The following is a 16,842-nucleotide window of genomic DNA, read 5'->3' on the forward strand; positions in this document are numbered from 1 at the left end:
ATTTTCACGTAAAATCTCAACTTATTAAATTGAAGTTTGTGTTTGCAACAGGGCAAAATGTAGGCTGTGTAAGGGGATACAAATGCTTTTGCAAGGCACTGCAGATGGAAAAATAAACATGTTCAGTGTGATCAGACTTTTTTTATTTTATGGATAACTGGGTAAGGCTAATTGTCTTCTTTAATGACGTGTAAATCTCCGTCGTCCCCGCTCTGCGTTGTTATGCTGTTCGTCAGAGGGCTTCTGGCTTGTTAGCTTAACAGGATCCATTGCCTTGTTCTTCGTCATCTGGTGACTTGACCCGGTTGACGTTGGCAGGAGTTTCGCCAAACAGAGGTGTGTCTGTTCAGCCCTCAGAGAAAAGCGTCTGTGTGCATTTGGGAGGATTTGTGTGTGTGTCAGTTTTTTGTAGTCAGGGATTCTTGCAGATCAGATACCCAAACAAGGCTTACAAGAGGCCTAAACTATTATGTATTAAATTGGTTGGTGACCTCTTAATATTAAAATTATATTTTTATAAAATTCTTGTCTCACATTTATAATAATTAAGATCAAGTAAGTTAATTTAGTCGGTAGCTAACAAGGTCGTGCTTATGCACATCTTTCTTTTTGCCTTCCAGCGAGTTAAAAATAGAATCTCTCGCAACTTGAATTTTAAGCAACACAAAGCTGTTGCAGACGTGACATTAAAACAATAAATCCCACAACCGTTTTAAAATGTATAGTTTTTTTTTTTTAAAGTCTTGTTGTGAAAACGTATTACTTAATTTTGCATACAAAACGGCAAACTATCTGGAAAGTGTCGGCATCTGTTTTTAAAAAAGGTGTTTGTTCCCTTTTAAGCAAATGAAGTGCTTCTAAAAAAAATCCCTGTTACTTTTAGCGGGGAACATCATTTGCACAGTCTGTTACCGGGTGAATGTGCATGCTAATCTGTGCTGAAAGTTGCTGCTGAGAGCAGCAGGTTTTGGTTGCGATTCCTCGATTTAAGGGAAACGGAAAGCAGCATCTTTTTTTCTTTGGTGTGCATCCTAAAAAAAGGTTTAGTTTGTTACATAAAGAAGCTTATTTTATTTCAATGGGGTTTTATCCTGGCAGAATAAATATTCATATTTTAATGCAAGGTAAATTGTGATTTGTTTGTGTTTTCTGTGACTTGCTGACATATTTTTGGCTCAAACATCGACTTTCTGATCTGTAAAGTTATTCAGCTTTCTATTTTGGAGCCTTGGGTCAGGAACCACCGTGGGTCATATTTCTTAAAGTGTACTGTTGCATCTATTCCTCCAATATAGCAAGTCAGCACAAAGCACTGAACTACTTAAGGAAATAAGCTCCCAACTTAAACTCAGATATTTGTTGGGGGGGAATGGAGTTTCCACATCATTGTTGAACGTTGTAGGGACAATATTTATCGTGATTAAGGAAGATTTATTTTCCAACCTGATCCATAAAACTGTACAAATGTGTCAGGGTTAATGAACAGCTAAGCAAATATTACATGCAAGTTTGGATTTTGTTCAAAATGAAAACTAAAGTGGTCATTTAAATTTTTCCAATATCCCAATTACTGTGAAATATTGGTGCTAAGTAGCAATTGGTATCAAATTCTTGATCTTTATACTTTTTTATCTTTTGACCTTCAACCCAGTAAAAAAAGTTTGGGATAAGGTAGAGTCGGCTTCGCTTCTTGCACCAGATCTGTGGTGGCAGGAAGCCTCAGAGCGGTGGCCATGTGGGCAGCAGCAGAGCTATTTGCCAGTTCAGCCACTGTCTCCCGGCTGCTATGACGACACGCAAGCGGGTGGGGGGATTACGGAGGATCAGCAGGCTTTACAACAAACGGCTGCTCTACATTGTTTCCTGCTTCGATGTGGAAGAAAAGTAGTCCTAACTAACTTGCACACACACGCATCCAGTTGCCCCAAAGCTGGGCGCTTTCGGCTCTCCCTCCCTCCTCCTCCAGATAGTGATGGCATGTTTTTGTCTGCTGGCCAGATGCAATGGCCTACTTTGTCTAGGCAGGCCTGGCACATCTCCCTGCTCTACAATCCTCGTCTGCCCGCGTGGATCCTGGATTGTCTCTTGTGCACTTTTTTTTATTTTTTTATCTCTACCACTGCTTGCAAGGATGTAAAGCTTGTTCTTACACTCAGAAAAATAAATCCATCAGCTTGACTGCTTTGTGCCTCTTGGTTGGCATTTTTTGCCCCAAGAAAGATGATGTTCAACAGCTTGAAATCTTTTCTTTCTGGTGGAATTAACTACGTTCTCGAGCTCCTATCTTCACATAATATGATCAGAGGATATGCCGAGGTTCAGTGAAAAACATCACAAGACTCTCCTTTCTGTCAGAACACCAGACAGCAGTAATTTAGTTTAGCTTTTGTGACTGCTCAACTGTTTTAAGCTTATCGTTGCATAGATTAGATTAAATTATTTTATTTTTTTTTGACATTCCTTTATTATTTTAGCAAAGAGCTGACGTCAGGTTCAGGTCAGTAGAGGTAAGGAGAGCTCCCCATCTGCTCCGGTTAGGTTACCACCAGTGAGAGTTGCAGCGTAATGCTTTGACAAATGGGTTTGAATGAGTGGGCAGAATTACAAGGTCAGCTTAAAGTGTCACGCTGGTTAAAAATAAACGCGAAGACGAGCAAGACCCGAAGCTACAGCTGGTTACGTGTTTGCACGCTCGTTGCCTTTTGAAAACTTGCATTCGCCAGGAAAACATCCTGCCTCCGTGGGGACGAACGCACACTTTACATGCCGGGCATCTGGTGATAATTTTGACTTGCTGCGTCACATCCGCTGGAGCTTCATCTCCTCTGCATCGGAGCTGTGAGCCGTTGCGGTGCACTCGGGCAGTTTTTGCGATGCTCCCCGATTCGTAATAGCCTCTAAGCCAGAAGGAAATGCGGGGGGCTTTGGCAACGTGGAGCCAATTCAGCCAGCGTATCAGAAGACTGCAGCCGGAGAGCCTTTTGTAGCCTTTACAACAGAGCTTAAAAGCTGAGGGATGTCTTGTAAAATCCCAGGGTGCTTGTCAAGTGGGACAAGAAATGGGGATAGAGACCAAGTGAGGAAGATGCTGAGTCATTTGGCATCCCGCAAGCTCGACCCTCTGCTTGTATAAAACGCAAACAGCAGCAGGAATAAATGAGTGATGTGTGCATTTCTTTAACTTTCTGTAAATATCAGTGTTTAAGCTGAAAGTAGGTCATGTTGCCCCAAATACGCCCCCAAAGTAGATGCTCTCAGATTGGCTCCTGGTTTCTCCTCCTCCCTACCATGACTTTCCCTTTTTTTTTTTTTTTTTTAAACCATTGTAGGAATGTTAGCTCTGAGGACTTTCTGTTCATTCATGACTGTGACGTTAAGGGAGCCCAAAAAGAGCAGGCAGCGTGTTTAGTTTGGCTTGCATGTATTTGCATAAGCATTTTATGCTTTTCAGTTAAAACCTCTTTCTGATCTCTGTTTGCCCATGTCTGTAATTTCAATACGAGACTGTGAGACTGATAAAGTCCAGTTAAACATTGGTGCATGACTCCCATCACAGAAGTCCATTATATTTGCATTTGTCATCACGGAAGTTCATGAGGATGCTGTGCTTTATGACTTGTCCAGAATTGATTTGTTGCCTGCATCTGTAGCTTATCTTTGCTTATCTGATTGATTAAAAGCCGAAGGTCATTAACGTGCAAATTCAGGAAGGGCGAATGACTTTAGTCATAACTTATTTGTTTATTTAAGATAATGTATATCAATGTAGTTTGGAATCATTTCAGTTACAAAAGATAAATATTTTTGCATTTATATCTAAAACTAGCTTTATCTCATTAAGTGAGACGTTAAACTTTGATGTGGAAAAAAAAGGACGTCTGCCTCTGTTAAAGTGTAAACAGCTTAAATTCTTCTGCAAGGATTTTAACCACAGACGTCACTCTGCCACTTCAAGGCTTTGAGTAAACGGAGCTCGACTGATTGAATGATGCAGCACATCCTCTCAGGAGTTATGAGGTGAAGCGTGCTGGATCTGGTATCCTGTGTTCATATAAGGATGTTTGTGGTTTTAAACAGTCACTTTCCAACATTCACACATAGTTAATCGTTTTCATTTTCGCTGCTTGTGCTAAAATTGCAGGCATGAGCTGCTTGGTCCTAGAGCGCAAGGCTTGTAAGTTGTGACCACTTTTGCTCCTGTTGGTCTGAACAAGTTGTTGCATGAAGGTTTTTTTGCATTTCTGAATTTTGTTGCTGCTTGACACGATTGCCATCTGTCAGTACATAAGCATTTTATAAACGTATCCTGTTTTTTATCATTTTTATTTGAAAAGCAAATAATTATTTAGCATCGTTGATGCCATTTTACATCTTGCCTTTTGTGATTTTCTGGTGGGTTTAAGGCGGTTTCAATTATTTAATGTGCATGATAGACACTTGTCTAAATGTTGACTTGAATATTGTTTGTAATTTCCTGTAGTTTTTTGTTTGTTTGTGGGATTTTATGTTGCTGTGTATAATATTCACTTTACAGCTAAATATAATCAAAAAGTGGTTTTATTTCATTAATTTGCATTAAAATGTGATGCTCATATTTTATATTGATTGAATATTTGCACATTTCTCACATGTATTGCTGTTCCTTTTTGTGAATTATGACTTACAGCTAATGAAAATCCAAAATACAATTATCTTATAACCTGCACATATGACTGTGTAGGTTGCAACCTACATATCAAGACTGCAGACTTGATATTGCCAATGCTGTGTGAGTTATTACAAACAAATAAATGGAAAATTGAGTGGAAGAAAAAAACAGGGATAACCCCAACCTCTAGACAATTGAGAAGAAAAGCATACAAGGTGCACCAGAGTCAGGAGGAAGAGCAGAAGAACACAGAATTAAAGTTATGTTTAGTGTGAAGTTTCCACAGTCTGTGATTTGGAGAGTTGAGTCATCTGCTGGTGTTGGTCCACTGTGTTTTATTGAGGAGCAAAGTCAGTGCCGCTGTAGGAAACTATGCAGCACTTCCTGCTTCCTTCTGCTCACAAGCTTTATGGAGATATGTTCCAGCAGGACTTGGCAGCTGCCCACACTGCTAATGGCACCTGTAGCAGGTTTACTGATCACCGTGCTTGATTGGTCAGTAAAACTTTCCCAACCTAAGCCCGATTAAGAAAAGGTCCCCTGCTCCTAACCAGCTGAATCGAATGACTTTCACTTTCTCAGCCTGTCATCGTGTTCTCTAGTGGCCTGGTAATAAGCCATTGACAGGATTTCAGGTAACACTTACTGCAGTTCAGCTTGAGTTGGCAGGGGGAAAAGCTCAAAAGTCTCACTGAAAGCAACATGATCAAGTTGGTAAATTGGCAAACAAGTGGAGCGCATCTTTAGATACATCTTTAACAACTTCAGGTTTTATTTGTTTGTGAACTTAAGCAGAATAGCACATGGAAACTCTTAAAGTAGCCGCATGTTGTTGTTGTCCGTTGTCTGTCAGCACTTGATCATTAACATGAAAGGGTGGCAAAGCCTCTGTTGATGGCTGGAAAACAGGTTTGCACAGATGGCTGGATCTTATTGCTTGTGGGTATGCATGTTCAGGACTTCTCTCCCTTTTGACATGCTGGCTGATGAGGTGCTAACAAAAGTGTCCATGTGAGCCGTTCTCCAGTGATGCAATTACTGCTACTGCACTTTCTTTTTGCCACGTTTACAGATGTAGCTTGTCATTCATGAGGTCATTGATTACAGGATGACCTCTTGCTTAGTTTTCATCTGTTTGTGTTTTCTTAACTTTGTTTCAGTTGCTTTTATAAGTTCTCACTTTTGTTTTTTAACTTATTGACCTTTCTGCGCCTGATTGTGCTCCTTTGTTTTATTAAGCTGAATTATGAACAATTGCTTTTAAAAGCAGTCCACTCTACTTGCAGCATTAACCAAACAGCTTCAGCTCAGTTTTATCATGCTGGTTCTTGTAAGCAGGATCTCAGCTGCTTTAGGCCTTTTTGGCATCAAACTCTCTGACTTAAAAGGAAGCTGGTAGGATTAACAGTGATCCACGTTTTGGCAAGCCTTTTTACGAGAAAGGTGCAACCAGGAAGAGAGTCAACAGAAGTGAAAGTGGAAATGATTGAATTATATGAAGCAGTTCTTATTGAATAACTTTAAAAACATTAAACGAAGAATTCAACTTTGTGCCCAAGTTGTTCTGTTACTTTACCCTTTTCTGGCTCTATGCCTCTATTTAAATGCATTATCTCAGCTAATTATGTGATTTCTAATCTCGCTTGGGCATCTTTTTTTTCTTTTCTTTTTAGCTTCCGTCATCTACTGGTTTTATAACTTGTATTTTAGACGCCTTGCATATCTTTCCTTCCACTAAAAAAAAGGCATGGTATGCGCATTACAAGCATTCTTTGTTTTTTTTCTTTAACATATTTAGTCCTGTTTCTCCATCAGTTGCTTTATTTATTTTTTCCTGATGTTCATTTAGTGCTGATCAGTGTCACTCTGTTGCAGGTACCCCAGTCAAGATGTATATTGCTCAGAGCAGAGCTCGTCTGGCTCAGGTCCCTCTGCCGAGGACGGAGACCCTGAAATCCACGAGCAGAAGCAGGACTCCACACAAAACGAGGTGAAACCTGACCACTTCTACTTCGCTCAAACTTATTGCACAGTTAACATGTCATATTCTTGCTTCTTTAATGAGTTGCATATTTCTGAGCAACGTAAATTTCCAATGTCAAGGCTTTCTCCGTCAGTGGCAACAAAAATAGATGAGGTATTTAGAGGACTTACCTCGGCTCGTTCAGGTCTTAGATGGTGAGCGGTTTTAATGGTCGTGCTGAAATGAATGAGTTTGCTGAAATCTTAGAGGTTAGTAGTGGTCGAAGTTTGGTCTCTTATGACCCACAAACCTCTATAAATGGACGAAGGGAGAAAATGTAGGTTGAAGAATGAGGTGCAAGTATGGAGTTTATTAACCTTAGAGAGCAGACTGTGGGGCCATGAGCTACGGTCGATATTGCTGAATATCAAGATATTAATAATTTGTGGTGAAACAACAATATGATGTTTTTAAATGCAGTGATCTGGTGTGAAAAAGACAAGATCCTGTTTACATCAGATCTCTCTCTTGCTTTTGTTGGAAAAATGACTTCATTTGTGTTTCCTGTTTATCAGCTACTAAAATTAGCTTTCTAGAGTTTTTTTGCTAGTCTTCAGTGCATAAATCCTGAGAGTTTCTCTGGTTTGTCCTCCTGGTGCTGTATCTTCCTAGTGTTTCAGAGGAATTTAAATCAGATTTGTTCAGTAATCCTCCATTTTTTTTATTTATTTATTTTTTTATCTGAGTTTTTCCTTGGGGAATTCTCCAGGATTTTAAAATATTATTCTTTCCAAAGGTCAGCTGCTTTATGAATGAAAACTTTCAGGACTTTGAGGATTTGACAATGGTTAACCTTTAAATGATTAGCTGGATCTTGATACATTGCATAGGATAGACTACAGTATTGTCCATTTGCATACATTTGGTTTTTTGCTTTGTATTCTGAATGTGATGACTCTTTTGAACATCTGCAGTCATCTGAAAAAGTTTTAATTTTCAGCTTATAAATGTTAACATATTGTTTTAATCCCAGTTTTTATTCATCTCTGAAAAATATGTTTTATGCTAAATCAAGAGATCCAGTTTGTTTTATTCAGTACCCATGTCAACAAAAATGTGATTTCCACAAATGAGAACAAATAAGAACTTCACATCCCTGAATAAAAAATGTTACCCTCTTTGGTTTCAATAACTTCAGTGGAAAGCTTTTTGTAGCCATGCAGAGCAGCCTTTGCAACACACAACACTTCCACCTCATGGTTTTTGCCAAACATGTCTGCTGGTACAGTGTCCAAATGAGCAGCAGTCTACTAATGTAGAAGAAATTGAAGAAATCTTTCTTCTATGACTCTTAATATCAAGAGTCGCAAAAACATGCTGCTAATATTTACATTATTTAAAATGCCTTACCAGACTCATCATCTGTTGGTGTTTTTCTGCTGGGTTCACTCTCACTTCAACAGTTACCTACCTTATATTTATGCTATATTTAAATGTGTAATCGTTTTAGCTCTTTTTATCATACTAAATGTGGCAGAGTCTTATTTTGCTCACCAGAGGAAAAAAACCCCAACAATTTTACAGAAATAAATTAAATTATTTGTTCAGTTTAATTATTTAGTTAAATTAGGATTTATAAATGTTGTCGAATCTGAAATTAAATACCCATATATTTATATTTTCACTGGTGGATATTTGATTCAGATTGTATCAGCATATCAGACACTCTTCGTTTGAGCCTTTTTTCAGAATAAACATGTTCGATGTATTGCAGACTGAAAGCACATATTTAAATCGCAAAAATAAAGAGGTGTCAAGTTTTTTTTTTTGTTGTTTTTTTTAAACATACTTTCTTTAGGTTTTGGTTTGATACTGGACATTATTTTGAAAATGACTCAAGTGTCTGCATGGCCAAATTTATTGACATGTCACAAATAATTTCTTTTGGACATATCCAAGAAATCATTTACCTTTTGTTTTAAGCTTATTTCATTCATTATCTTGTAACCTTTAGCTATGCTTCTTGTTTCATTGATGTTAGCAACATTTTCTTAAGTAATGTCCTTAACCTGAAAATAACTTTATTTCATTTTGCAGCATTATCTTGCGTCAAATGCAAGATAATGCCTTTGAATTTCTTGGAAATTCAAAGGTCACTGTGACGTGTGTTAAGCTTTTATTTTTAGGATTTGACATTTTCTATGGCCTTTGATTATTAATCTGTAGTTGTTGTCAAGCTCATTCCTTTTCCTTTGGAGTAATGGATTGAATTGGCTCAAAGCTCAGCCTAGATCAAACATTTTTGAACTTGTTGGTTCTTCTTCCTCGAGTCTTTAACAGAGCAGCATTGTGTTTATTTGCAGCCACATATCAAATGAAGGATAATTTGTAGTGAGTGTTCGGTGCGCTGACTGAAGAAGGGGAGTCATTGTGAGATCCAGGCACAAACAGCCTTGCAGGGGCAGTTCAGCAGGCCTGACTGTCTGTCATCAGCCCCAGAGCATGGGCTTTGTCCATCAACAAAAGCCCTTTCACATCCAGAAATGCAAATGCCTTCCATTCTTTCTTCTTAAATATGCATCTTGCAAAATATTCTTTCTTTTTTTTTTCCATGTGCTTTCATGGTTTTGCTTCTGTTAATAAATCAGATGTTTTGCTGTAGGTGGTGGAAGAACGGTCGACGCACACCTCATACGAAATAGGATTAGAGACGGAGAGGGCAGCACTAGAGAAGCTAGCAAGCGTACAACATGAACAGGTGAGAAGAAACATGGCTCTCAGTAAATGTTTTCTGCATTACACAGTAGAGCACGAAATTATTAACCCCTTTGTCTGACTTGGATATGAAGTGATCTTTTTATTTCCACATGGTTTTTGTTTTTGTGAAAGTAGCTCTAGCATTTTTGACATGTAATATTTTTAGTAGAAAATGTGTAATTATTTTCAAAATTTAGTTTATTTTGTTTTGTTTTTAATCACACATTTTTTCTGTTTTTTTTTCTCTGCAGACTGTGAATCATTTAGAAACTGAGGCAAAAGAGACCAAACAAAGCCAAGAGTTGGATACTGTACCTGTCCTCGATGAGCCAGAACTTCCCACAGAGACTCACCCCGACCTGCCGACTGACCCACAGGACCACGACAGTGAGAAAGCAGGCCCAGAGCCCCCCACTCCAGAACCATTGCCAGAACTGGTCCATGTGTCACCAGATGCTGTAGTCCAAGCTGAGTCCTCTAGTGATGATTACACCGCACAGCCGCGCCTGGACTCGGACCCGTCGACACCTTCAGATGAAGCTGAAAACGTACCTACCTCAGAGAGCGCTGGCCCCGCCGACACAGGAGGGTAAGTTCAGATCCTCGGTAACCAAACGTCACAGCAGATGTTATGCATTTCATTTGGAATTTTTGTTGGTTAACTTTTTGGTTTTCCCCTCAGTTTTTTTAATTTATTTATTTTTTTCATTTTAATTAAAAAAAACAACAACAACTGCTGGTCTTAAAAAGAGGTGTTTGCATCTTGGACAAAACCTTTTAAGGAACTGCTGACCTGCTTTGAGAGACATGAGACTGTTGGCACTTTCTCTTTGTTTTTAAACGCTGAAAGGACGTTTGTGGAAATTCAAAAGCATTTTGGAGACTCAACACTCTGGACATGAAAGCTGAACTTTAAAAGAAGAGCCTGCTCCTTCCGTAGCAATGTTTCTGTCAGGACATTTCAGATCTTTGTACCAAGCGCTTCAACGGCCCACAACTGTCCTCCATCCCTACTGTCAGTCCATCTGCTTTCTCTCCTTCTTGCTTCCTGCCCCTTTGCCCCCCATTTCCCTCTCCAGACCCTGTCCCTCTGTCTCTGCTCTCTGCCCTTCCCAGTGCTAGGAGGTGTGGTAAAAGCCATGTCCTTTCTTTCCCTCAGTGCAGTGCGGGTTGCCAGTGCAGGCGATGAACTGCCAGTAGACAGCTTTGTCTTTGCTGAGCACTCTGATTCACAGTGCAGGGTCATTCCCCCCGAACTGGCAACCTGTGAAAACTCCCCTTTTGGCCGCCCTCTCTTCAGGTGAGTTTCTATCCACCACCAGCCAATCAAAGCAAAGAGACAGGTAATCAAGCTAGAAGCTACGCCTCTCTGCTGTGCGTAACCATCAATCGCTGGCTTTATACCCAACTTATGCTTTTTTTTTTCTTTTTTTTTTTCTTTTGAAATTTAATTTCCTGTTATTGCCTGCTCCAACCCAGGACTGTTAATAAAACAATTATCGATCACATTTAACTCAATATTTCCAGCATTTCTGAGGACTAATTTGTTTGTCTGTATTCCTCCCTTGTCCGTTTTTTGCCCTCCATTGGACCCATGTTTGTGATGCAGTGTGGAAGAAGATGGCACAGATGACCAGATGTCGAACCAGAGAGCTGATCTCGAAACAGAGTCCAGTCAGTCCAGTCCACATTTAGCAGAGCCAGAAGAATCAGAACCTGGAAGCCGGAAAGAGGAAGAGCAGCTGGACGATGTGCTATCCAGTTTGGAGCAGGAGGGCAACACTTCCCACCTCCACCATAAGCAGCAGGTCAGCAGCTTTATAGTTTCTTAACCATCATAAGGGGTTTTAAAAGTAGTTTAATTGGATTGGAACCATGGATGGACCAATGGAAATTCAAAAATCTGTTTTCCCAGTAAGTGAATGTATCATACTTGAGCAGTCTTTGTTCTGAAAGTTACAACTGAGACTCGAAGGAGACTCAAAGTTTGCTACTTTTTTAATCAGTAAGATGTTTAAAAATGAAGTTGGTATGAGAGACGCCATTGAAACGGTTAACTGGAAGCTTGAGCAGAGTGCAGCAAAGTTGTAATGTTTTATCAGTATTTTTTTTCAGTATTCAACCTCAGACTATTTTTGGACATACTCTATTTGGAAATGTTGACAAAGTTTTCTAAAGTTCAGCGTCACGGTAACAATGTATCTTTTCAAAGCACTACACACAGGGAGGGCTGCGATAGTTACTGTAGGAGAAATAATCTCTAATTTAAGATGCTAAAGTCTATCAACAATGTCAACTCTTCAATCATATTATCTTTATTTTAAAATGGTAGAACCTACTTTACATTAGGGCTTCTCTTAACTGTATCATAATCAGTATCAAAAAGCTTTTATCATTTGAACTTGCAAGGAATTCAGATGAACACAGAATAAGGAAGTCATATTTGGAAGACATGAGCTGCCAGATATGGACAGAATGATGGTTAGACGCTCTTCATGTACATTATTTATCAGCTGTTTTATTCTCTAAATTACTACTTCATTGGCAATATTGCCCATTGCCAAATCCCTGTTCCAGCTGCAAACAGGGAAGAGGCAAAAAATAAGGAACAACAGCCACTCATGCTTACACTCACTAATTTACTTAACTAATTTTGGATCAATCTCTTGGTCAACTTTAAGAAGAAATGTGAACATCAACTAACAAATGAATCGACTCATAAATAAATAAGAGACTCTAAGCAGAAAGCTCCTGATTACTGCAGCATCTTACCAATATGATCAGTGGCTAACAGATCAAAACTGCACATCTGATACTATAAATCAACAAACAGCAGTGTGTTTTAGTGCTCTTTTAGCCTGCTTTGAAATGTTTTGCTCATTAAAAAAACAAAACAAAAACTAGGACATGTTTATTTCAAACAAATGATTTGCATTAAATGGGATTGAGCTAATCGGGTATGTCAACATTGTTTTGCTGATTTGGAGCAAAGAGCTAATGGCTAATCTCTCTGTTGCTGGCAAAGAGTCTTGTCTGGGTGTTTACATAACTAGTGGATTTCCAAGATCAGATGCAATTGCGAGATATAGAAGGTCACTTATATAATACACCAAAAATATTATTCCCATCTCAGTGCATCTCTGCGGCCTGAGGCTAGCTGAATACCATTAGCTGAAAATGGAGGTCTTTCAGTTTTTACTGAAATTGAATATTATCAGATATGACCCATAACTCTTATCCCATGTAACTGATCTTAAATAACTTTATTATTCATATTCACTGAGCTACAATGGATCTCTGCATGGTTGGCATGTTTCTGTTTCAGATGGGAGATGCTAACGCTGCCAGAGAAGCTGATCCCTCTGTACCCAGTAAAGATGACATCCCTACCTTTGATGAGTGGAAGAAACAAGTTATGGAGGTGGAAAAGGAAAAAAGTAAGTGCATACAAACCTGATGCCAGCAAAGTTTGGAGCTGCTGTGAAATGCAGGTTAACATGATCACATAGACTTAAATTTCTTCACAGAAAACAAAGATAAACACCCCAAATGTGTAAACCAGGTAGAAAGAGAAATAATTTTTAATTTGCTGGAAGCTGCACAAGTGAATAAAAATGTTGGGACAAAGTTGTGTGTACCACTTTCCAATACTCAAATAAATAAAATGTTGGAACCAAGGAGACGAAAGACTGAAGGATGTGGAGGAGAATATCTGATTCTTGTAAGATGTGGGATTCTAGCTGTTCTTCAGTTCTGGGTTTTTCTGATTTCTGGTTCCTGATGAGCCAAATGTTTTCAATTGGTTCAGTTCAAGTGATTTTTTTTTAATGGCACCAATTCACAGCACAAGTCGTCAAGACATTTTACAGGAAAAAAAAGTCAATAAAATCCAATCCTTCAGATTATTTCCAAGTCAGTTACACATGTTCCTACTTATGAAAACATGCAGTCAAGTTCATTTTATTCAAATTGGTTAAAACATTTTCTGTCGAGGACTCCGAGTCTGAGAGGTTTCATCTGAGTTTTAGATTATGAATCCATCCAGTCAGAAATGCTGAAATAAGCAAAGCTTGGTCAGAAAAGATTTTTACCACTTTTAGCTGCACAAATGTTTGTATTCCAAAGTTGCTGCGAAACATTATTCAGGAAATGTTTGACTATTTTTATGCACAGTTTTGTACTGATTGATATCTTATCTGCACATCTGAAACTTTTCATATCTAAGCTTACATGACTCACATTTTGGATTTTGAGTTGCAGATTATTAAATTCCAGCAACATTGTGGTTCATTTCAGTTCTGAATAGGTTGGTGAAAATGTTTATTATTATTATTATTATCATTATCATTACATAAGGACTAAATTGATAGAATAAAGATCATGAGCCCTTTGGTGCAGTTTACTACTGCATACCTTTTGCCTCTCTCTTTTCCGTGAGCTTCAGTGCTGCATTCACTTTTCTCTTTTCCAGAATTTCTTTTTCCAGCTTGCCCTATAATCAGCTTGATCTTAATCCTCCTCCTTTCCAGGTCAGACTCTCCATACTTCAGCCGGTGGCAGCCTACATTCAGCGAAAAAGGTCCAGAAAAACTTTAAGAATAACTACGCCTCTGTAGAGTGTGGTGCCAAGATCCTCTCTGCCAACAACGAGGCCAAGGTGAGACGCGTTTCTCCTATGCTACCAACAAACACTTATGCTCTGACATGTCATGCTGTATAAGCAGAGAAATTAACTTGATTTCAGATGTTGTGACTGTGCATTTGATGTATGAATGTATTCCTGTTACTTGCAGGGAATGCTTAATTATGTCATTTGCAATCTTTTAGAGTATGTCAGCTATCCTTATGGAAAATATGGACCTTTACATGCTAAATCCATGCAGCACCAAAATCTGGTAGGGCCTCTGTTTCACACTGTTCACTGACTTTACTGCTTTCACAAAGCTTCCTCTTCACAAGCGTTTCCCCCTCTGTAGGTTCGTAATCGAGCTCTGTGAGCCGATACAAGTCAAACAGCTGGATATAGCCAACTTTGAGCTTTTCTCTTCAACACCTAAAGACTTTCTAGTTTCCATCAGTGACAGGTAAGCTCTCGTTGTTTTCAATCATGTCAGCACAGTGTCATGTAAGCTCATAAATCAGGTGCTTAATTTCACCCAGCTGTGTAATGTTAGGCAGCTGTCAATTCCTCCGTTTCTGAGTGTGAGTTATAGCCGCAGAGCTGTCATTTCGACTAAACCTTACCTCATGCAGCAAAAATATTCAAATGCCTCCAATCCTTTTATTGGAATTTTATGTGATAAACAAACACTCAGCAATGCATATGTGAAGTAAAAGACAGGTGGCACGAGGTTTTGATCTTTTTATTTTATAACCAATTATCAAACAGTGTGTCATGCATTTTTATTTTCCAGTCTGATTTAATGGGTTGTAGGACAACTTTTGTTTTCAGTTACAGATATGTTTTGGGTTGTTGCTACTAGCTTTGTACATTTAAAGACAAGCTTTTGCCCTTCGTGCTTCTGTAAAATAACTTGAGCTGAGTAAGATCGAACAGGGAGCATTAGTTTTTATTGGATTGGATCTTTGATGAATCCTTTGCAGCCTTCAGCAATTTTGCCCCACAGTAGTCCACTATAACCAGCCTACCGTGAACTCTGAAGAGCTTGCCTAATTCCTGCTGAAGAAACTCACATTTGCAGCATGATGCTGCCACTATCACGTTTTCATTTAGAGATGATGTGCAGTGTTAACTTTCTGCCACTCAAAGCTCAGTTTTCTTCTCACCTGACAACAGCACAGTCTTTTGCATGTCCACTGTGTCCTCCAAGTGACTTGACAGCCTGCTGATGAGACTTCCTGTCTTTCTGTCATTAGTTTCTTCCTGCCATTCTTCACAGAACAGCTGTATTTATCCTGAGATTAAAATGCACACCATGCCACACTTTTTAGATTTTCATTTCTAAAAATGTTTAAGCCATGAAACATTTCAAGTTATAAAAAAAAATGTATTTAAAATACAATTTACTTTTACACTTTTGTTCAGCTATAAATGCTATTAGGCCACTTAAATTTAATGAGATGGTTTGAGTATTCACAAAGCACAAGTACGTCATCATCTCTGCAGCCTTACCTCCATGTCTGGCGATGTTAGAGATGCTGTTGTGTTTGTCCAAGACATTATCCCTCAGCATTGATCTCCAGCTAAATCTCAGCAGACCCTCAGACATGATAAATGCATTGTCATTCACATCGACCCTGTGACAACACGCTGGTTGATTTCACATTTCTTGCTCTTTTTGCAGATATCCCACCAACAAGTGGGTGAAGCTGGGTACTTTCCACGCACGTGATGAGCGGATAGTCCAGAGTTTCCCACTGGATGAACAGCTTTATGCTAAATATGTGAAGGTACTCAGCTTTTTTTTTTTTTTTTTTTTTTTGTAGTAAAGCACTTTGGAGTGTTGAATGAACACTGGATTTGTCCTGTAGCCATTTCGTCAGTGTAAAATCAACGTGTGACGTGTTTCTCCTGCAAGAACCTGAGTTCTTACAATCTTACAGATGTTATAACCAAGAGATCAAACCAAGCAGTGTGCAAATTTAGAGAACTTCAGTCATTTTTCTTTCTTCTATATTGTTGATTTCCAAGATCTGGTTAAGTTTAAAACTTATAAAGATGGGATTTTATGTGTTTATAACAAGAACTGAGAGGGTTTTGTGGCTAAACGGGTAGAGCAGCTGGAAAAACATTCTCACAAATTGATCCAGTCACTTTAAAAACTGATTTATAGAAACTTCAGTAACTTTAAGGTTAAACGCTCTTAAACTAGTCATCATCATAGTTATTGTTTACCACATGGAACATGTTACTTTTAAAATACTAATAATGTTAGTGACACTAACAATACAGTTGTTTGTTTTTAAAATCTTTTATAACATCATGAAGTCATCACAGTTTTTTGTCAAATGAGCTGTGTTTTGTTTTTGTGTGTTTAATTAAATGGTCACATGACAATAATAGTTTTAACACATTTTCACTTTTTTATTGATTATGTAATCAGTCCTTTGGATATTTAATATTTGCTTTTAGCTTGACTTTATAATGTTTGGACTAATCATGAATGTTGAAATGCAAACATTCAACATCTCTGTTCATCTGAATGTGTGTGGATGTACTGAATGCGTTTCTTATCTCACTGCTCAGTATTTTCAGTTCTGGCATGTTAGTTTATTCCTTTTGCTACTATTTTTTTAATGTAATGAGTAGATGTTCTCTGTGTGTGAGTCTTCATTTCTCTTTTTGTGTAGCTTAATAGTTGCTTTTATTACACAAACATTTTTTTTGTATGTAGAGCTTGTCTGTGCATCTTTTCCATCGTTTGTTCATAATTTCTGACTTCCCCTGAAGTATCTCTCTGCCGTGCCTTTGCCTGTGAAGTGGAACTGTACATATCAGTCGTATATTTGTTTT

General features: G+C 38.5%; 1 protein-coding gene across 6 annotated transcripts in view; it reads left to right on the forward strand.

The window, feature by feature from the left end:
* The window catches only part of suco (SUN domain containing ossification factor), a 37,842-nt gene that overhangs the window by 7,333 nt on the left and 13,667 nt on the right, over positions 1 to 16,842 (forward strand). For 4 of the 6 annotated variants that reach the window (XM_007550588.2, XM_007550589.2, XM_007550590.2 and 1 more), the window contains exons 2-11: positions 6,524 to 6,638; positions 9,274 to 9,369; positions 9,620 to 9,957; positions 10,528 to 10,668; positions 10,978 to 11,176; positions 12,694 to 12,805; positions 13,898 to 14,025; positions 14,196 to 14,263; positions 14,345 to 14,452; positions 15,674 to 15,779. In XM_007550588.2, the coding sequence (XP_007550650.1) occupies positions 6,524 to 6,638; positions 9,274 to 9,369; positions 9,620 to 9,957; positions 10,528 to 10,668; positions 10,978 to 11,176; positions 12,694 to 12,805; positions 13,898 to 14,025; positions 14,196 to 14,263; positions 14,345 to 14,452; positions 15,674 to 15,779 (1,411 nt within the window). Of the gene's footprint in view, positions 1 to 6,523; positions 6,639 to 9,273; positions 9,370 to 9,619; positions 10,669 to 10,977; positions 11,177 to 12,693; positions 12,806 to 13,897; positions 14,026 to 14,195; positions 14,264 to 14,344; positions 14,453 to 15,673; positions 15,780 to 16,842 lie in introns of those variants that run through there. The other 2 variants (XM_007550591.2, XM_016670745.1) reach the window with 2 other exon arrangements.

This window comes from Poecilia formosa, unplaced genomic scaffold (genome assembly GCF_000485575.1).
Source record: "Poecilia formosa unplaced genomic scaffold, Poecilia_formosa-5.1.2 Scaffold37, whole genome shotgun sequence".
Taxonomy (NCBI): domain Eukaryota; kingdom Metazoa; phylum Chordata; class Actinopteri; order Cyprinodontiformes; family Poeciliidae; genus Poecilia; species Poecilia formosa.